The 22,127-nt window shown below is 36.2% G+C and overlaps 1 protein-coding gene and 3 pseudogenes across 1 annotated transcript; all 4 read left to right on the top strand.

Annotated features, from left to right (window-relative positions):
• Positions 1 to 8,373: 8,373 nt before the first annotated feature.
• LOC143564592 (secretory carrier-associated membrane protein 1-like) lies at positions 8,374 to 11,281 on the top strand. The gene is made up of 12 exons (XM_077051820.1): positions 8,374 to 8,433; positions 8,649 to 8,747; positions 8,829 to 8,891; positions 9,287 to 9,320; positions 9,645 to 9,767; positions 9,891 to 9,953; positions 10,094 to 10,187; positions 10,277 to 10,322; positions 10,408 to 10,475; positions 10,586 to 10,634; positions 10,950 to 11,015; positions 11,109 to 11,281. The coding sequence occupies exons 1-12, from the start codon at positions 8,374 to 8,376 to the stop codon at positions 11,193 to 11,195; spliced, it is 852 nt and encodes a 283-aa protein (XP_076907935.1). The 3' UTR covers positions 11,196 to 11,281.
• A 711-nt stretch (positions 11,282 to 11,992) lies between these two features.
• LOC143564593 (pentatricopeptide repeat-containing protein At1g73710 pseudogene) lies at positions 11,993 to 14,920 on the top strand (annotated as a pseudogene).
• A 2,740-nt stretch (positions 14,921 to 17,660) lies between these two features.
• LOC143564594 (syntaxin-125 pseudogene) lies at positions 17,661 to 20,584 on the top strand (annotated as a pseudogene).
• Positions 20,585 to 20,906: 322 nt separating this feature from the next.
• LOC143564595 (syntaxin-125 pseudogene) lies at positions 20,907 to 21,823 on the top strand (annotated as a pseudogene).
• The last annotated feature ends 304 nt before the right edge of the window (positions 21,824 to 22,127 follow it).

Consider the following 22,127-nt stretch of genomic DNA (forward strand, 5'->3'; position numbering starts at 1 on the left):
GTAACCTATAAAACCGATTAACCAAAACCGTCATAACGGATCGGTTATGGTTATGGTTATCCATTAGCCGACATATCGGTTATGGTTATGGGTTTGGCTCAAAACCATCCCAAACGACCCATGCACACCCCTAAACACAAGTATTGGTAAAACACAAGTTGTAAATAAACCCACTAAATTTTTTTAAAATTTTTATATAGCATATGGTACCCATATAAAAGATAAAAAACGGTTGCTATTACGGTGATTAAGTTAATTTTTTTACATGTCGTATAAAAAAGTTATGGACTTTTCAAATGATGGAGGAATTATCATATGTCTTGCATGTGGAACAAATGTGTTATTCATATTATGTCATTCCCCCTAAACAGTTGATTTCACATATAAACTAATCTCAACCATCCATGTCCAGTATCAATAGACTAGATTACTTCTTATACTTCCTACAAAAGCCATACTTCCTGTTATAATCTAACTCATTGTCTAATGGATAGGACAGAGGTCTTCTAAACCTTTAGTATAGGTTCAAATCCTATTTGACTCCAAGATCAGCAAATATAGTTTTTAAAAGATTGGGTTTTGCGATTCAAAAAGGGGTAGCGGCGCAGCTTGTTACCCGCTTGCCTTCTGTTTCGATGTAATCTAAACTTTTCTTTAATAAGATAAACTAATACAATAAAGTCTTTTCATTTAAAAAAAAAGAACTCATGAAAATAAATCTGCCAATTGGAACAATTTATGAAAAAAAAAAAACATTTAGCATCATAAATGGATTCTAGGTGACTTGGAACGAATTTATGAGTAGGAGTAGGCACTATTGTGATTCTTTGAAGGTTTTTTTGCTCCTCGTAATAGTTTGGGATTAATTATGTAAGCATCGCCTTCGTATCAAATTATTTTACATCAACAAATACATCACAAAGTTTAGTTGAAATGTTTTAACTCTTTGTTAAATAATATGTCACCTGGAAATTAAACCTAGTGGTGCACAATCCATTAAACAACTATTTATATATTGGTTATTGGTCAGCATGGTCAAAATCGATTTGGCCAATAATCGGTTCGGTTAGTAGCAGGTTTCCAACGATGAAAAACTGTAACCCATATGAAACCGGTTAGGGCATTACCCAAACCGGTTAACTAATACTAGTTTTAAAAAACAGTTTTTTTATAAATTAAAAAAAGTACTAAAAACAAAAAAGTATTAAATAAATACCAGAAAAATTACAAATAACTAAAAATACTTGTTTTATTTACTTTTAATAAATTTTTAAAATTTCTTTGATAATTTCTATAAAAATAAACATAGGTAATTTTCATGTTTTATATGTCTAATTGTAGTGACGCCTTCTTCTTTGTTTAATTTTTATTATTCAGGTTGTGCTTCGGCTTCTTCATTAAATTCTTGTTAATCATTCTTGATTTCGGGATCGGCTTCATCTTTGGGTTCCGGTTCAGAACTACTTGCTAGTACTGAGTCATCATACATTTGTTCTTCTTCAGATAGTGGTAACGCTTTTTTTCTGCCACATCTTCGTCGTGCAGTTCTTCAATTTCGAGTTCTCCTTCCAGACTTGGACATGCTGTATTTGTTCCACCGCATCCAAGTGGTCGTTTAAGCAAATGGATAATTCCAAGGACGTGCCCGAGTGAGCCTTGCTATTCGTATATATAAACTCGATGACTAATGAGAAGAGCTCTTTCCGAAGCTACCATAGAAACATGAACGCCTAGTAAATCACAAGTCGCGGCAATTACTTGTAAAAGCATGTGATGATTACAACAAATCAGCCAATTATATGAGAATGACTTAAATGTTACATTTAATAAGAGAAAATTGATAATATAAAAAGAATAAAGATAATGAAATTATTTAATGGTTATATAGGAGAACTAATGGTTTATATACATGTCAATTAGGTGATACTAGTAAAAATATTTGCCTTGTATCTATACATGATACTTCTACTTTGTGGCATAAAAGATTATGGTATGCTAATATGAAATTACTCCAAAAGATTAATAATATTGAGCTTGTTAGGGAGTTGTCTAAATTGAAAATTGATTGGCATTTTTATGATGCATGCAATGATGCAAAATGTAGAAACAAGTTCACTCGCCTCATAAAGCTAAAAACATGAATTTAAATAAAGAATCTTGAAACTAATCCATATGGATTTGTTTGGTCTATCAACAACTCAAAGTTATGAATCTATGTACTTGGGTTACGGTGGCCTTAAAGCATTCCCATCTATTCCCATATCTTAAAATTCAAAATTACACTAAAAAATACCATATTTTCTCTATTCTTTTCAATTAAATAATATTTTTTTCATACTTTTATTATTACATTTTTTCTCTCTTTCACTCACATTCACTCTCAACAAATATTAAAAAATTATATGAGGTAAACAGTAACTTTTAAATTTACAGAAAAATCACTGCATTTCTCTCTCCTCTACTCACAGCACCCTAAACTATTCTCCACATTAAAACTATTCTTTACATTATAAAAGCACCACCCAGTAAGGGACAAGATATGAATGATATGAATGCTCAGTCTCCATTTGCCTGCTACCCAATTAAAGCCTGCTACCCAATTAAACCAATATAGCTATGTCCACCTTCACCAAAGTCCTGTCAATCCTCACTCATCTTAGCCTTTCTTTTAACGAGTCAACATCCTTAACATGCACAACGCGAATGAACGCAAAGCTATTGCATTGCTTATCTTTTTCTCTTTGGTATAGAAGTGTCCACCAAAGTTTCAAAGCTTTCGTAGATTTTCCATAGGAGAATATTACTAGTGCAACTGTCAGGAAGGTTTGAGATGAAGAATTTTGTAGGCTTCGGTTTCATATATGTCTGCTCACCCTTGCCTTTGCCTATTCTGTTGAGTATTGAGAACCAACTCCCAACTCCCTTAACTTTCTAGGAACTATTTATCCGAGAATATTTTGACGGTTTGAACCCAGTTGTCATGCAATAATAAGTACAAGTTCAATAGAGTGATTAAAGTAATTGCACGACGAAAGCCAAAATACAAGTCATTGTGATTAAAAAAATAAAAAAATAAAAAATGAGATAATATCAAATTGAAGGTATGTCGATTATTTGGACTACAAAAGCAAACCAGATTGTAGAGCAAGATCTGATAAGTAATAGTCGACAAATTGGGATTCATTTATCAACAGATTTTTTTCTTCCGTTTGAATTTATTTCAATAATTCTTTTAGTTGCGTTAATCGGCGCAATTGCTGTAGAGCCAGAATTGGTTTTCTTCTCAAGTCCCACAATGTTCTAAGGTTTTTTTGATGCAAAACAAAAAAACTAGATGAATAAGAGATTAAAAACATGATTACTCATCATAAACCAGAAATCGATTTATCATCAAATCCCATGATGCTCAATGTTTTGTTCTTTGATGAAAGCAAATACACATCATCCTCAAAACTATTGCAAATGAAACCTTGAACAATTTTTCTGTCTTATAAGAGTAGATGTGTATAAGTAATTCTACGGTTTCATATATGTAAACATGTTGTTACATATACGTAATTCGGTTATTAAAAGACGGTCAGTAATTAAATAGAATGTTGATATTAGTTTATTAGAATCATTAATCAATCATAAAATACACACACATATATACGTACGTATGCATGTATTATAGAACCACGTTCAAAAAATTAAACAACAACAATAAACATTAATTATTCATTAAAATTGCTTACAATACTTAATACAACGGAAACGAAATTACACCAGAGAATAACATAATACGAGGAAATAACATGAAACAAAAATACAGAAATAAATAAAGCGAAAATCAAAGCGGGTCTTGGCTGAGAATTTGTTTATTAAACAGAGTCCCTTAAATTAGATTTCGGGCCACCTAGGTGAACCCGTCTATCTGTCTCCCAGGATACAACAGCCGAAGCAGTTGTGCTGCCAGGATTAACCTAGCAATTGTCTCGCAGGATACAATAGCCGAAGCAGTTGTGCTGCCACGATTAACCTAGCACCGAACTATACCTGAAGTGAGAGTGACGAGTTTGACTGATTAGTTGAGTTATGTGTACGAATTTAGTTGTTAGTTGTGTATAAGCTGCACAATATCACTTCTATTTATAACAATAACCGGTGCTGACTCATCATAAACGTGTCAGGTGATCAGGGCTGCTCATCTATGGTGATGACACATAAATCGGTGACTCATCACCAGTGATGATAAGTGGTACACAGTAGGCCTATTTCGTTTAGGTGTTGACACGTAGTGTGTCGACCAATTCCCGTTGATGACAAGTGTCTCACTAGTCGGCCCCACTACCCCACAAAAATACTAAGACGGTTCTCAAGCGGCTTGTGAAGTGCCCTCAAAGCGTCAGGTGCTCTGCGCTAATTGCTAAAGCCACCAAGTGTGTTTTATCTTACAAGAATATAATCTTGTGAGCTCTTCTCCTTGTAAGGAGCTTACAAGTTTATCATTATATTTATGTGGGAGAAACCAAATTTTTTATTCCACCAATGTTCAAATTCTCAACCACACATTTTAAAGCATCAACATCATATTCATCTCTACTATTAGTATGTGTTAGTAATAACTAGTTTATTAGTAACACATACTAATAATTATTATTAGACTAAAATTTTCCAACATATATGTATGTTAAAAAAAGGAAAGAAAGAAAGAAAAAGAATAAATATAGCCCTGGGTCCATGATAAAAGCAGGGGTGTAGCTTCATGGGACTGGAGGTGACCCTGGCTATTGTCGTTTTTCGGTTAATATGGTAAATTTCGCAATATTTGTTCGGAAATTTTTATAGGTATTGAGTTCGGTCACCCGATGAATTTTTCCAAAAAGCTACCGGCCACCACTGAATTTTTTTTATAATAGGCCTGCGTTTGATTTTTCTTTTTATCAAACCTCGCATTTTTATAAACAAATATTAGTCGAATACTAAAAAGTTTTGTTTTTATTAAACTCAAACTTAAAGGGGACTATTTGTAACAATAATAAACTTGTTTAAAAAAAACAGATTGCCATTCAGTTCAGAACTCAAAGGCACTGCCTCACTGGAGACCACCGGGCACCACTAAGCGCACACCGTCGTCCGCCGCTTCCGGCCACCGCCTTGGAGACCACTGACCACCACACACCGGACAATGCATTTTTCCTTAGAGGCACCACACACGCCGCAACACCGATTAATCGCGCATCACAATTACTACTTAGCAATGTAATTGTTAAATTTAGTTTATTATTTATCATTATTGAGTTGTCAAACATTGTATAGCATCTGTATTGATTATTGTTCAAGGATTATAAAATTAGGGTTTATAATTGTGGATTTGGGAATTGATCAATTAAGCTTATCATTGGCATTTTATGGTGAAATGTTAGTTTAGCTCAATGCTATTGAATCTTTTTAATTAGTTAAATCATGGTGTAAACGTCACAAAGCTTCAAATAGTGAGCCGATTAATTGATGAATTCAAAGATCTCAAAGATCGTCGGGCTTTAATTCTTCTTCTAGATATTCACCATTCTACTCGCATTATCATGAATATTTTAGGTTTTTGTTGGTTAAAAAATTATCTAGTTTTTGTTTTTTTTATTATTGTAAGAAAAATCGTTTGAACTTTGAATGAATGAAGAAAAATTAGATATTTGGATTTCATATTGTTTGACCCGACCCGACCTGAATCGCCGACCAAAAATTTTTAAACCCCTGACTTCGGTCACCCGCTGCGACTATTACCAAGTTTCCCCACAAATTATTGTCATGCATGATTGGAAAGCAAGGAGTAATAAGTTTGGACTTTGGACCATATATATCTATGGTATAGAATTAAACGGGACCATTGATTTAACATTTTGGCCCAATCGAAAACACCAAGAGTAAGGTGGACCAAGGAAGTCGGCAGAATCATATCAGGACAGTTGGGAATGGGATATTTGGATGAGTTGAACCAAGTGGGTGACCCACCAAATCAAATGAACCATTAGAAAAACTACATCTAACTAAAGATCAACGGTAATCAACAGTGATACAAGTCTTAATTTGGTCTCTAATTGTGAGTTGTGGGTGGGTGAAGATGATTTGATCCCAAATCTTGATTTGGTGCAAAAAGTCAATATTTGTAGATGGTAATACAACCACATATTTTGGAGCTCCCAAAAGCCCAAAACGATCATCAACTACTATAGTATTATGTTAAGTTATATTTACAAGATCTTTTCCTATTATGCTTAGGAGATCTACTTCATAATTATCTCCTGCGTAAGCAACGGCATGATGCAATGTTTAGCAACAAAATACAAGATTATGAACGACATTAAAGCAACTGCATTTCTTTGGATTACAAAACATACGGCAAAAGTTCATGTTTAGGAATAGGATAATTGGTGTTCTTTTAATATTAGCTTTTGTTTATGCAATGACTGATGCGTTTTACTCAATGTTTTGAAACCCGGATCGGTCCTGTTATTTTATAATACTTTAAAAATTCTGCGTATGTATATCAAATCTACTTGCTTATTTTTATCCACGTCTCAATAAAAATTTTATTCAAAACCTAACGGATAGGGTTGTAAACGAACCAAACGAACACGAACAAGGCCTTGTTCATGTTCGTTTGTTAAGGATATAATATGTTTACGAACACTTCACGAACACTTACCAAACGGGATTTTATGTTCGTGTTCGTTCATTAAGAAAATGAATGCGTTCACGAACGGTTCAACAACACAAACGAACACAAATAAAATCGACGGAGGTAAGAGATGGAGATCGATGTATTCATCAATGTGAATAATGAGAAAGGAAATGAGAACACTGCAAAAACAATATGAGAATATGATTTTCTATTTTATGTTAGGGGTAATAAATTAAAGAATATAAGATGTTTAGATAATATAAATAAATGTACAGAAAAAAACTTTCATGAACGACATATACAAATGAACAATGAATGCTTATGAACACATTATCGAATGTTCACGAACACAATTGAACGAACGAGGGCTCTGTTCGTGTTCTTTTGTTTAACTAATCAAACGAAACTTCTTGTTCATGCTTGTTTATTAAGCGAACAAATATAAACGAACTTCCCACCGAACGGTTCACGAACTGTTTGCTGAACGTTCGGTACTAACGGATCAAATATGATGGATTTTTTTTTTGTTTTTTTAATCTTCGATACTATTTCTTTTTCCTTTGTTGCTTTGATGTTTTTATTTTCCTTTTTTTTCTAATTTTATTATTGTTTTGACTAAAATTGACAAAGGTAATTTCTGATCAACTTAGTACGTGAGGTAACATGCTTATATGAATTGCTAACAAATATGATAAAGCAAGCAAAAAAGAAGACACAGGTGGTTACGAGTAAAGCCCTTAATCATTTAGGATATCCGGCATAAAATCTCGGGAGGTGACTAATCGTCGCACTGCCTTTGCTTGTTCTTATTAATTAAAGTGAAGATTACTGCTTGAAAGCAAGAGACGAACGAAACTATGTGTTACATAGGAATTGTGAGGTGTATTATGTGTTTTCCTACCGATCCTATTACTCTATCAAATAGAAAAGGATAAATAACTAACATTCCAATAATCCTGGAATTACTTGGTCTACACTCCAAGCCGTTAGAGCTTTATTTCACACGTTTTTCTTTAGCTACTTACCATTTACTTTGTTTAAAGTAGGTCATTAACGTTCACATGCAAAGACAAGTCAAAGCCGAGAGCAAGATAAACGCTTAATATTGTTATTATTCATGATACCGGATTCAATTAGGATTTGAGATCCAGATCATAAAATTGACCCTTAAGGCTATGTGTAGTGGAGTGAGTAAATTGATGGGTGGTTTTTGACACGTGACGCCACGTCTGTAAGGGGACGATTTTCATTTTAGGATATGGTCGTTTGTATCTCAACCTCATCACATCATATATATATATATATATATTACACACACATCCTATTAAAATAATATTATTTTCAATGTACCCCACCCCGAGACGGTGTTCGAGGCTACATCGAGGCGATATTACCCCACTACACATATTCTAACAATCATCCCCAAAGTTTGGAAGTGTTTTTACCACTTCAGCTGTCAATTTTTCAAATATTGTGGTTAATATGCGATAAGACGTGACCCAATAATAGACAATGACGTCATGTATTGGTATGCCATATGCTAACCGCTCGAATGAAGTTTTTTACCCGCGAAAACGTTGGAAATTCTTTCCTCTACATTATTTTCCTACCAAAACAACAACCTGTAATCATATTCCATTCCTTCATTTCTTCTAGTATTCCATTCTAATCACATCGCAGATAAACGCCGATTGCTGCATCCTTTTCATCTTATGGGTAGCCGCCAAGATTCCAATCCATTCGACGACGGCGGAGATGTTAACCCTTTTGCGGTAATTCATGCATTGATTTTGTATATTGAAATTATATGGGTTTTAGGAGTCATGTTCCTGATTGATGGATTGAGCATTGGTTCTAATGGTTTTGAGAAACCCTAATTTAATATATTATTTCATAACATTCAAGCATATTTGACTACCTATTATGCAAAAAGCATTATTATTAATGGTTATGTTTATGTGTAAAATCTATTTTGAGGAATCATCAGAATCCTAAAGGAGACTCAAAACTATCACCACTTCCCCAAGAGCGCGTTCATTATGAACGTGGTGGTACAACCGTTGAGATCACTCTTGATAGCACCGTGGTATGATTAGGATTTTGGCTTGCTTTGAATAATTTATCTATCACATGGTTTTTTTAGTTTTTGTGTTTTTCATGAATGTAGGATTTGAAAGTCAAGGAAAAAGAACTCCAAGCTAAAGAGAATGAATTGAGAAAAAAGGAAGAGGCGCGTTTTCTTTAACTGTTACGTTTAGAAACTTCAAATCACATCCCCGCGCATACATATATATATACACTAAATTATTGTGAAAATAAAAGGAACAACCTAAAACGTTTACCTAGACATGTGTCACTAATATAAGCTACACATGATTTCCACGTGTAGATTCTATAAATAAATTAAGTTTGTTCATATTCTGTTTTAAGGTTTTGAAGAGATGAATAAAGGTTGCATTTCAACCATTTTCTAACACTTTTAACAAATTTCAAGATTGAAAAAATTAACGATTTAGCTTGTTCTTGTTGTTCTCGCAAAGAACTTTGTTTTGTCTAGAACCCTGTTAATTATTCGCACACACACCAACATGATGTTTTCATTATGTATTACTTCTTTCTGTGCAGGACCTAAAGAAGAGGGAGGAGGCAATTGCACATGGTAATGCATTTTTAGGGGGGCGTTTGATTTATGAACTGGGAGTTTAGAGATTCTAATTCCTTTGGTTAAATTCATTCACAATTTGAGAGGAATTACTAACTTGAAAGAATTTAAGTGAATTGCTTCCAATTGAATTCCATTCATTTTCTAACCAAACATGTTACTATTTGAACTAAATTTCTAATTCCAACAAATTATGCGAACCAACCAGGTTAGGAATGAAAACCAATATCCAATTTCATAATGCTACAACAAACCAAACGTGCCCTAACAGTGATGGATTAATAAGTTTTTTTGAGTCTTGACATAATATATTCTATGCAGCTAAAATAGATATAGAGGAAAAAAATTGGCCACCGTTTTATCCTGTGATTCATCATGACATCACGAACGAAATTCCGATCCATCTACAGAAGATTCAATATGTTGCGTTTGGGTCGTTGTTAGGTATGTAAATTTGAATCTATATTTCTTTGAGTTTTATGTTCAATTTTGAGAAATCAAGTATCATCCATAGTATTTCATACGCTATGTAAATGGAACACTAAACATTGAAAATCATGATTGCAGGTCTTATAGTATGCCTTGCATGGAACTTTATAGCTGTGACCGCTGCCTGGTTCCAAGGGCAAGGTATGATTAAAAGTACACCTCAGTGCCTCACGATTATGACACAGCCCGTTTTGCCAGGCTTATTTAAAGCAATTTAGATACTCTTTTTCTTGTTTTTTTTTTTTCAAATATATCCATACTTAAATTTCTTGCTTTGACAGGTACTTCTATATGGTTACTTTCAGTTATCTACGTCATAACTGGAGTACCCGGGGCGTATTTTTTGTGGTATCGTCCTTTGTATCGAGCCATGAGGTATTATAACAAGACCCGGGCATGTTATGCAAAGTTGCAAACACATTTTTATGATATTTAAAATCTTCTTTTATTATTCCGGTTAATAGGACTGACAGTGCTTTAAAGTTTGGTTTCTTTTTCATAGCGTACATCGTAAGTTCTATTCATTTAAAAAAATTTTAACTTCTCTTTTCGGGCAGTTGCTTCTTTGTATGTGAATACCGTGTTGCTCATGCAGTGTCACATCACCTTCTGTGGTTTTGCTGCACTCGCTCCTCCTTTTTTTATTCAAGGAAAATCTTTAGCGTAAGTTTTTACTGTTCTATTTTGTACATGATTTAAAATATAGAATACCGGATGAAGAATCGGTGGTCCAATTAACCTTTCAAATTTGATGACTGTCTTCTATATTACAGAGGCATTTTGCCTGCTTTTGATTATCTAACCTGGAATGCTTCGCTTGGGGTAAGTGTATTGGTATTCATTATATTGGTTACATATTATATACATATATATATATATATATATATATATATATATATATATATATATATATGATAGACAGATAGATAGACACACACACATTTATGGTAAATAGGGTTTTCGAATTGCGGTTAAGGATTAAGGAACCTTTAAGGGAGTTGCACAGTGATAGCGCCTAGTTACTGGATCGTGCCTTTAACTCCTTGAACCGGTTTCATTGATTAGCAGTGTATTGTGGAACTGTGAGTTTGTTATAAAATTTTTTAGATTAAGGTCATTATTGTTCTTCACTTGTAGGGCATCTACTTCATTGGATTTGTACTTTTTGCTCTTGAAACGACAATCAGCGTATGGGTCATTCAGGTAATTTGAATATAAGCACGCCACACACACATATTTATATACTTGTGTGTTAATTTTTCAGTATTAAATAATTTGTTTAATGCGGATTTGCAGCAAGTTTACATGTACTTCCGTGGGAGTGGAAAAGCTACACAAATGAAAAATGAGGCTACAAAGAAGAGTATGTTGGCAGTATTGTGACATGGCTACCTACACTTAGTTAACATCAAAAACCATAAATATGTGTTTCGGGAACTCCTTGATGTCCCATTTACCACACGAGTACAGTGTTAGATGCTAGTTCGTTTCCAAGAGATAGAATGGTCGTTGGTTCGACAAATCGGACCAAGACTTTGTATCATGATTGTAATCTAAGGTCGAGATCTTAGTCGCCTGTTGTATTTTACCACATTTTATTCAATTTTAGTATCTAGCTCTTTATCTCTATATAACATAATTTCTTCTTTTAATGAAAGTCAATTGTAGACCATTTTAGGAAGGAAGGTGGACATAAGTGTACTCCTTGTACATAAGGCCATAAGGGGATAACACATATATAATGGCAAATTGAAATTATGTTATCATATAAGATGACAAACTACTTGTTCAATATAACAAATTTCAACTCACCAAGTTGTTAGAAGATTTGTCCAATGATGGTGTAACCCTTGTCGGTCTGGATAACTCTGGTTTCACACCAAGGTCGTGCATATATCGTTTTTGGGTCAGTTTTATTCTCAAATCAAAACCGAATTTTTAGTTTTTGGGCTTTAGAAAACCTTTCGGTTTCGGTTGTCCAGTTGTTTGTGCAGGTTCAATCTAAGTTTCAATGAGTCTTTCAGTTTCACATTTGTGCTTGAAATATCCGTACGGGAAAAGTTACAAGTTTAACGAACATGAAGGGCCTTAAAGAAACTAATAATAATTTAAATAAAACAAATTACAGGGTTCTCATTTCCCCTAATTCTTCCAACCTGCAACTAAAAAAAGCCGCCATAATGCTTCAAATGTGCAGCTACAGAGAAATCACTCAAGACAATAATAATATGCACAAATCACACAATTGTAAGCTTCATCCTGCTTCCAATTTCATTTCTGTCAAACGATTTTACGTTAAACGGCACAGATTCCCCATTAGGGTTTATTTAGGGTTTAACTTTACCCACCAAAGTCGTTCAAAAATCGAGTCTTTACCTGTAAATAGTTATAATAAGAGGAATAATAAGCGATACGGAGGTTTATTGCCGTCAATTTTAAAATCTTTGGATTCCGAAGAAGATGTCGATAAAACCCTAAGTTTATATTATGGGAAATTGAACCCTAAAGAACAGACTGTGATTCTGAAAGAACAGAGGAATTGGGAACGGGTGGTCCGGATTTTCGATTGGATGAAATCGCAGCTTGATTATTCACCCAATGTGATTCATTACAACGTGGTGCTTCGGGTTCTGGGTCGGGCCCGAGAATGGGATCATTTGAGACGGTGTTGGGTCGAGATGGCGGAAAAGGGGGTTTTACCCACGAATAACACGTACGGGATGCTGGTTGATGTTTATGGAAAAGCGGGGTTGGTGAAGGAAGCGTTGTTGTGGGTTAAGCATATGAAGATTAGAGGAATGTTTCCTGATGAAGTTACAATGAATACGGTGGTACGAGTGTTGAAAGATGGGGGCGAGCATGATCGGGCTGATCGGTTTTATAAGAATTGGTGTGTTGGGAAGGTTGTTTTGGATGATTTGGAGTTTGATTCGGAGGCTAGTTCGTCTCAAGAACCCGTTAATTTGACCCAGTTCTTGTTAACCGAGCTTTTCAAAACTGGGGGGAGAGACCATATACCGAGCACGGGCCGATATGATCACGAAAACCCGGTTCAAAAACCTAAGTTAACTTCAACTTACAACAATTTAATCGATTTATATGGAAAAGCGGGTCGGTTGAAAGATGCAGGTAAGGTGTTTGATGAAATGCTTAAGTCAGGAGTCCCGATGGATACGGTTACTTTTAACACCATGATCTATACGTGCGGGACCCACGGGCGTCTATTAGAAGCCGAGTCGTTATTAACTAAGATGGAGGAACGAGGTTTAGCACCCGATACAAAAACTTATAATATCTTTCTGTCTCTGTATGCTGATACGGGCCACATAGATCAAGCTCTTTGTTGGTATAACCAGATACGTGAAACGGGTCTTGTTCCTGATGATGTTACGTATAGAGCGGTTATTAATATTTTGTGTGAGAGAAGAATGGTTAGTGAAGTCGAAAATGTGATAAATGAAATCGAGGAATCGGGGTTTTGTGTCGATAAACAATCGGTTCCGGTAATTGTTAAAATGTATGTAGATGAGGGGTTAACCGAACGTGCGAGGTTAATATTGGAAAAGTGTGAAAAGAACAGTGGATTATCGTCAAAGGGTTATGCTGCAGTTATTGACGCGTTTGGTCAGAAGGGTCTGTTGACCGAGGCTGAGTATGTGTTTAATCGTGAGCGGGAAAAGGATGTTGTCGAGTATAATGTTATGATCAAAGCGTACGGGATTTCACACGCGTATGATAAAGCGGTTTTATTATTCAAAGCAATGAAAAGTCGAGGCGTCTGGCCCGATGAATGTACATATAACTCGTTAATTCAGATGCTTTCAGGTGCAGATTCGGTTGATGAAGCAAGAGATCTTGTGAACGAAATGCGTGAAGCTGGTTTTAAACCCTCGTGTTTGACTTATTCAAGTGTTATTGCAAGTTACGTTCGGTTGACGCGAGTGTCAAATGCGGTTGAGGTTTATAACGAAATGGTCAACTCTTCGGTCAAACCAAACGAGGTCGTGTTTGGCTCCTTAATAAACGGGTTCGCGGAAGCTGGTGAGCTTGAAGAAGCTCTTCGGTATTTCCAAATTATGCAAGAATCAGGATTGCTGGTCAACCAAGTCGTGTTGACTTCGTTAATCAAAGCATATAGCAAAACCGGGCTCGTAGACGGTGCGAGAACACTTTATAACAAATTAAACGAATTCCCCGGTGGGCCCGATGTGGTGGCATCGAACAGCATTCTAAATCTTTACGCGGATCTCGGTATGGTAACCAAAGCGAAATCAGTATTCGACGATTTACAAAAACGCCATCAAGCCGACGCCGTTTCGTTCACAACAATGATGTATGTTTATAAAAACATGGGTATGCTCGATGAAGCCATAAACGTAGCAAACCAAATGAAAGATTCGGGTTTGTTAACCGACTGTCCATCTTTCAACAAAGCAATGGCGTGCCACGTCACAATCGGGAATCTAACCGCGTGTGGTGAAATGCTTTACGAAATGTTAATAACCCGAAAGTTACAACCGACATCGGGTACATTTAAAGTATTATTCATCGTGTTGAGAAAAGGCGGGATCCCAGTTGAAGCGGTTGAGCAGCTCGAATTTGGTTATCGGGAAAGTCAACCGTACACGAAACAAGCGGTTGTGTCGGTTGTGTTTTCGGTTGTCGGGCTGCACGCATATGCATTGGACTATTTTCAAAATAATATTAAATTCGAAACGGGGTTGGAAAACTTTATCTATAATGTTGCAGTTTATGTTTATGGGGGTGCTGGGAGGATCAATGACGCGTTAAAGGTGTTTATGCGGATGCAAGATGAGGGTATGGAAGCGGACATTGTAACGTATATATATTTAGTCGGGTGTTACGGGAAAGCGGGTATGCTGGAGGGGGTGAAGCGGGTGTATGGTAAAATGAAGTTCGGTGAAATCGATCGGAACGAATCGTTGTTTAAGGCGGTTATCGAAGCGTATAAGTTCATGAACAGACATGATCTTGCAGAGTTGGTGAACCTGGAGATGAATTTGAGTTCTGATGGAGAAAATTTGAGTAATACTGAGGGCGAAGATGAGTCTGATGAAACATATGTAGATTTATCTGTAGAAATGTAAAGATCAGTTGTAGAGGTTTGAATTATGTTTTTAAGTGTTGTTGAATAATTTTTAAGTAGATTATTATTTCAATATTTGTGTGTTATATGTTATTTGCAGAAGTTATAAAATGAACAAGAAAATGTTTGCAAAAGATATTAATTGAAAATTTTGTTTTGGTACTTTCTGAAACGCTATGTAAAATAGGTTGGTGATTAAAGGAACATTTAGATATTTGTAGATACGAAGAATCTGGCAAGGGTTATTTAGGCCGTGTGTAGCATAAGTACATTAACGCATGGGGAGTTTTAAGTGCAGCATAAGTACATTAACGTCGGTGAAGAGGTAGGTCCCAGCAGAGCCCAGTTGGACCCGCAAGACTCACCTCAAAGAGGGACGTCTGCGCAGTTGAACCCGCAAGACTCACCTTCAACAGGGACGTCTGCGCAAAGGCTAAACTCGCAAGACTCACCTTGAAGAGGGACGTCTGCGCAGAAACCAACTGGATCCGCAGGACCCACCATGCTCAGAGACGTGACGTCCTTACGCGCAGTACGCAAGCTGTTCCCGCAGGAAAAGCCTCCCAATGGTGAAGTACCCCGCCTGTTCCCGCAGCTGCGGATACAAGCCATCAGGGAAGGCTACCTGCGCAGCAAGGCTACACGCACAAGGCACTTAACTCTTAAATAATTCAGTAATGTCACCTGAAGAAGGAGTGAGCAAGCTGGGAACACTCCCGCCCAAAGCCGGGAATACTCCCGCCCAAATGAGCCAGTCCGTACGCTACTGGAGGACCTTTTGTACTGTACCTGACGAGGTATGGACACAAGGTCTGACCAAAGCAGCGACAGCTCACTGTGACAAAGGAATAGTACACAGCCGGCCTGGTCACTATCAGCCGCTGCCTACTCACCAACCCCTGTCACTATTAGCCGCTGCCTACTCACCAACCTGTCGTAGCACGTGCATAGCCTGCAGTTGGTGGAAAAGGAATAGTACACAGCCGGCTTGGTCCCTATCAGCCGCTGCCTACCCACCAACTGCCAGCATGGCATGTGCGTAGCCCACAGTTGGCAGAACAGGAATACTATTCAGCTGGCTGTACCTTCTTGGAAACCTACCTTCGGCTATAAATACTCCAACACCTTGGAATGGTAGGGACACATTACATTACCTTATCACATCTTATCTTCTCTAGCAATCTCTTAATATACACTTATATTCAAGAGCAATCTAGTCTGATTCTCACGCCGGAGGGTGGTCACAAGGAGGTACCCCCCCTTCTCAGTGATGAGCTCACGGTGTCTGTTTTGCAGGTCATCAGAAGAACCATCTTGCCGGACATAACCCTCGTGGGAAACATCTGTTTAACCCCCAGATTATCCATAATCTGTCCGGGGTCACTTAGTGTTTCTTCAGTCGGTTACACTGTGTCGGGGCGTTAATAATGAGGCGGTAAGCAATAACTTTTCTATTTCTTTTGTTCTTTTTTTTTTAATTTCCTTCACCTCATAACTAGCTAGTCTGTTAACCCACAACACCAATGATACGAACATGGTCCTTTTCAGTGTTTTAAAAACCGGTACGTACCGGCCGGTTGAACCGGTTAAACCAGATTTTCGTAAGGCCACCGGTATTTTTGTGCGGTTTGCTAGAACATCGTACCGCCGGTTTTTTCAAAAATACTGGCTTAAACCGGCAAACCGGTTTTAAATCCAAAATATTTTTGATATTTTTTGCAGCCGATATTTTTTAAAAATGACTTTTAACATAGCGGATAAAGTTGAAACGAGTAAACACAATAAACGACGATTAGTTAATCAACCAATTTTATATCATGCAAATCAATGTGGGTTTATTTACATCTTTTGTAATCGACTAATTTCGTATACAAAGTATATAAACTTTGTATCTGACTCGACCATTGTTCATGTGTGATATTTAGTTCAAGTGTGATGCTTATTAATGTACTTTTGGGTTATTTTTTGAGTTGAAAGTGTATTTATATGGAATTACAAGGTAAATTATTTAACCCGGTTGAACCTCTCGGTAAATTCCGGTTCAACCGGTTGTGACATTTTTTAACCAAATCCGATACGAGTAAAATACCGGTTTTTAAAACATTGGTCCTTTTAGTTGAGGCTAATTTGTAGGAGTTAGAGTAGTGGGTTAGTTTTTATCAGTTTTTTTTTATTAACTGCAGAAGATTAGTATTAATAGTTTCACATTTGTTTGTAATAGGGGTGGATATTATTATAAAATTAGGGTTTCTTTAACCTTGTATTTGGAAAATTGTCATCTTGAATTGGCTAATCGGAGATCAAGCCTATCTCGAATGTGGCTAGTTATGTTAGTTTCATTACTTTAGAATTCCATATTCTATCAATGGTTCCATTGCCGGGAATTACGAGGGTACAAACTCGGAGCAATCCAAGAGAAGATGGTAAATCAGTCTTTAGAAGTAGTCATTATGAGGAAGGCTATGGTAGTTATGACGACCACAGTGGGAGTAAGCCAGTAGATCCAATTGCCACACAATTGGCTTCTATTGGTGTAAAATTGGGATCGATGGAGTCCATGAAGAATGAAACTAAGGGTAGCAACACTACCCCTGTCCAAATCGCTACCTAATTAACCACCAAAACCACTCCGACTCCACCATCACCAAATTACTCGGTTGATCTGCCCGCTCAATTAGCAATCATTGCAACCCAATTGGTAGCACTAAAAGAGGATATTGCAGAGATCAAGGTTTTATGGAATGGCAAGGAATCTCAAGAAGAATAGCACGACCCACAGACCTGATCTGGCTAAAGAGGAAGACCCAAATGATTTCCCTTATAGTAATGATGATAAAGATCGACTTGAGCATGTCTGGGGTAGTCATTTGAAGGTCAATAATGGTGTTCAAGTGCAGACTGGAGAGGGTGTTAAATTGCAGGCTGGAGAGGGTGTCGTAGATTTGGAAAGCACCCAAAATCCCATACAAACCCAGGCCTCCTTAAAGCAACATAAACTGACTTTTTCGGTTAGAGATCCGGGCCAAGACAACCGACAGGTCCAGGAAACTCTCATGCCAATTATTAAAGATGGGGAAAGTGATCACCAGTTTTATTCAGTTCAAGACCATCAGGGGTTGCAGGAAGCCGGTCAACCCACAATAGAATGGCTTATTGCTTGGCGCTACAATTCCCTTGTTTCCGACTTGAGGACAAGTCGATTTTTCGGGTCGGTAGTATTGATACGAACATGGTCCTTTTAGTTGAGGCTAATTTGTAGGAGTTAGAGTAGTAGGTTAGTTTTTATCAGTTTTTTATTAACTGCAGAAGATTAGTATTAATAGTTTCACATTTGTTTGTAATAAGGGTGGATATTATTATTATAAAATTATGGTTTCTTTGTGTTTGGAGAATTGCCATCTCGAATTGGCTAATCGGAGATCAAGCCTATCTCGAATGTGGCTAATTATGTTAGTTTCTTTACTTTAGATTTCCAGATTCTATCAACCAACTTAATGGGTGGGTTAGTTAAAACTCAACCAGCTTTGTGGCCGTAACGTGACGCTTTAATTAGCATGAGTTAGTTACCCATAACACATATCTTTATAAAAATTTGAAAATATGAAGTTGGATATGAATTAAATTCAAGAAAACCGACTTGAAGTCATGCTAATTTGTTTTGCAAATTAAGAATAAAGCATATAGCAAGGTTTAAAATATCTTCTTGGGGCTAAGTTATTCTACATAGTCTTTAAAATCTAAGAGTACAAAGACACAATGAATTCCAAAAATATAATATAATGTAAAATGAATTCCAAAAATATAATATAATGTAAAATATAAGTTATAACACATGTCGATGAAAAATGACAATATCAAAAATAAATAGAAAAGACGACAGGCTCAACACACAATGACAATCCACAACACAACACAGGCTCAACCATATATCCAAGTGGGCTGCTATTATTACACACAATCACACATAATTGTTGGGTTATTAATTTTGTTTGGGCCAACGAATTGAACTTGGGCAGTTAAAATTTTATAATTTATAGTGTTATTTTACATATTTAGAAAAAAAAAGGAAAAAAATGGCGTTGAAGTCCCGTTCATCTAAACGACAACAGGCTAAGATAGCTTCAACAGAGGCTTTATTAAGTGTACAATCAACTATGTGACGCAATATTATAGAATAAATCTAAACCCAGGCTTCAACAACAATTCAATGTTTTACATAAATAAAGTACATTCAGTTTAGGGGCGAAGGTTAGCGAGGGCCGGGGGTGCCCCCCCTTGTTTTTTTTTGCACAGGGGTGTAAATTTACATGTTTTCGTCCGATTTTTTTTTTTTTTTTTTTTTTTTGCGTTGTGTAAATTTACTCGTTTTCGACTTAATATTTGAGCCCCCCCCACACCGGTTTATGATTTTTTAAATACATTTTGACTCTGGCTCTCCCGAAAAACTCGTCCAAGCTTCGCCACTTATTTAGGTTGTATAAGTATGAAATTAATATGATTGAGGAACTCCAGTTTTTGGCGTGCTAATTAACAAATAATAAATATATTATATTAAAGATGCCAGCGATTACTAATTAATAGCCGTTGACTTTCCTGATAATATAGTCAATGCTAATTGCTTATGGATATTCAAGTTTTACATTCAACACGACAACATTTATTATTGGCTTATTGCTTTTCTTTTTCTTAAAAATAGTCTATACAGAGACAAGAAGCTATACCCAAAATCCCACCTCCCAAATTGCTTTTCTGAAAACCTGAATGATTTGTTTTCCGGTTATGATGAAATGAAGGTTGATTGCAGTGTCCGAAATGAAACAATCGAGCTTGACAAGTTCTTTTGTGATGTTGAGAACGTGAAGGATGACTTGATCGTTGTTGAGAATCTCTACAAGAAGGTACAAGAGTCTATCGAGGAAAGCAAGATGGTCCACAATGCAAGTGAGACGAAGTTGCTTAGATCTAAGATGGATTCGGATTTTACGCACTTGTTGAAGATCGCGAAGATCATCAAGGGCAAGCTAGAGGCCCTAGACAAGTCTAATGTTGAATGCATAAAGATACCAGGTTGTGCCACTGGTTCATCAGTTGATCAAACTCACACTTCAGTGTTTCTCAACTTGGGTAAGAAGCTTAAGATCATTATGGACAACTTTCAAGAAATGCACACTCAAGTTAAAGACGAGTACAAGGAGACTAGTGGCAATGTAGAAGATCTCTTTCACAAAGTAATCCCGGATCAAGGCCGAGAACAAATTACATACATGATATTCGAAATTAAAGAACAAGAAAATGCTTTTATTGAAATTGAGAAGACTCTAACAGAATTACATCAAATTTCTTTAGGCATGGTCATGCAAGTAGAGACACAAGGACAACAAGTTGACGACATTGAAAGTCATGAGGCTTATGAAAGTTATTTTGTCCGACCCAGGACAGGGCAAATAGTAAGATCGAAGGGCTTGGAGAAGAAATGGAGAAAATGCGCTTGCATCATAGTGATCATCTTCATCCTTCTTTTTATAATTTTTATTATCACTTACTTTTTTATTTTTACCAAGTGTGTTAAGTTTAGATTAAGATATTTGAGTTTTGATTTAATGTTGTATTTTCTTAGAGCATGTTTGGCCGGCCAGTGATCAAATTATTGTTTAAAAAAAACTAAGTCTTATTTCACTATTTATTTTAGTTTATCTTCTAATATGCCGGTGTAGAAAACTGGTATTTAATTAAGTATGAAATTAATATTGTTGATTAAGTCTTTGGTGTAAATTAGTAGCTAACAAATTATAAAATACAATTTTATCCTAGAGCTGTTGGTGCATGTAGTCATTGGCTTTCTTATATAATATAGTGAAAGTCATATCTCCATCCCAAGACGCAAACATTTGTCATTCCTATTCTTCTTATTTAAATCTTGCTTAAAATCTATTAGAGTGAAGGTGCTATACATATGCACTCACCTCCCAATTTCCTTTGCTAACCACATGAATGATTTGTTTCCCAATTCCCTTAAACAATATCAAGACCTAAAGAGACAAGCATATATTGATGTCATGGAGCTCGTGTTGGTGTCGGGAATGACACAATCGATCTCGATAAGTTCCTTTATGATGTCGATAGCTTGAAGGATGACATGATGGTTGTCGAGAAGCTCTATAAGAAGGTACAGGAGTCGAATGAGGAATGGAAACTGGTCCAAAATGCCGAACAGATGAAGTTGTTGAGATCTAAGATGGATTCAGACTTTACACACTTGTTAAAGATTGTGAAGATAGTCAAGGGAAAGCTAGAGGCCCTGGACAAGTCTAATATTGAGCTTCAAAAGATCCCAAGGTGTGGCCCTGATTCGTCATATGATAGAACTCGCACTTCGGTAGTTATTGATTTGGGTGAGAAGTTTTAGACCATGGTGGACGACTTTCAAAAACTACTGACCGAAATAAATGATGAATACAAGGAGATCATCGAGAGAACGTACATTGCCTTCACTGGTGAGAAAGCCAACGAAGAATTAATCGACAACTTAATATCTAGTGGGAATGACGAAGATTTTCTTCGGAACGCTGTTCATGATCAAGGTCGTGGACAAACTATGGATACAATCTCCGAAGTTCAAGAAAGAATTGACACTATGGTTCAAATTAAGAAGAGTTTAAGGGAACTACTTAAAATTTTCTTAGACATGGTCATGCAACTAGAGACACAACCCGATGGCATCGAAAGTCATGAGGCTCACGCAACTTCCTTTGTACTACCCGAGGCGGATCAAATAGTAGCAGCCAAGAAGTTGCGAAAGAGGTGGAGAATATGTGCTTGCATCACCGTCTTCCTCGTCCTTATAGCCGTAATTATTTTAGTCTTGTACTTTGTTGTTATACCATTACCATATTGGGTTAAGTAGCCAGGGGAGGTCAAAATTACTATACTATTAGTCTATTATTAGTGTTTAATGTTTCAGTTTGTTGTCAATATAATATAATATTTGAAGTGAATGTAAAAAGAAATTTATTGAAACTCTTCAATTGGAAAGAATAATATAAAAATTTTATATATTAAAAGTTATAAAAGAAAAAAAAAGAAAAATAATATATATAAAACTTTATATATTTCAGCCAAGAAACATGTCTCGTCAGTATATTCGAAATAATATAAAACTTTATATATTAAAAGTTATAAAAGAAAAACAAATATAAGTAAAACTAGTT

This window comes from Bidens hawaiensis, unplaced genomic scaffold, assembly GCF_021521415.1.
Source record: "Bidens hawaiensis isolate Kalapana, Puna unplaced genomic scaffold, B.hawaiensis_p1.1 tig00022042_1, whole genome shotgun sequence".
In the NCBI taxonomy this organism is placed as follows: domain Eukaryota; kingdom Viridiplantae; phylum Streptophyta; class Magnoliopsida; order Asterales; family Asteraceae; genus Bidens; species Bidens hawaiensis.

Coding starts and splice junctions, on each gene's coding strand:
- LOC143564592 (XM_077051820.1), top strand. CDS start 8,374: ATGGGTAGCCGCCAAGATTCCAATCCATTCGACGACGGCGGAGATGTT. Junction 9,321..9,644: donor GGAGGAGGCAATTGCACATG/GTAATGCATTTT, acceptor TATTCTATGCAG/CTAAAATAGATATAGAGGAA. Junction 9,768..9,890: donor TGCGTTTGGGTCGTTGTTAG/GTATGTAAATTT, acceptor TCATGATTGCAG/GTCTTATAGTATGCCTTGCA.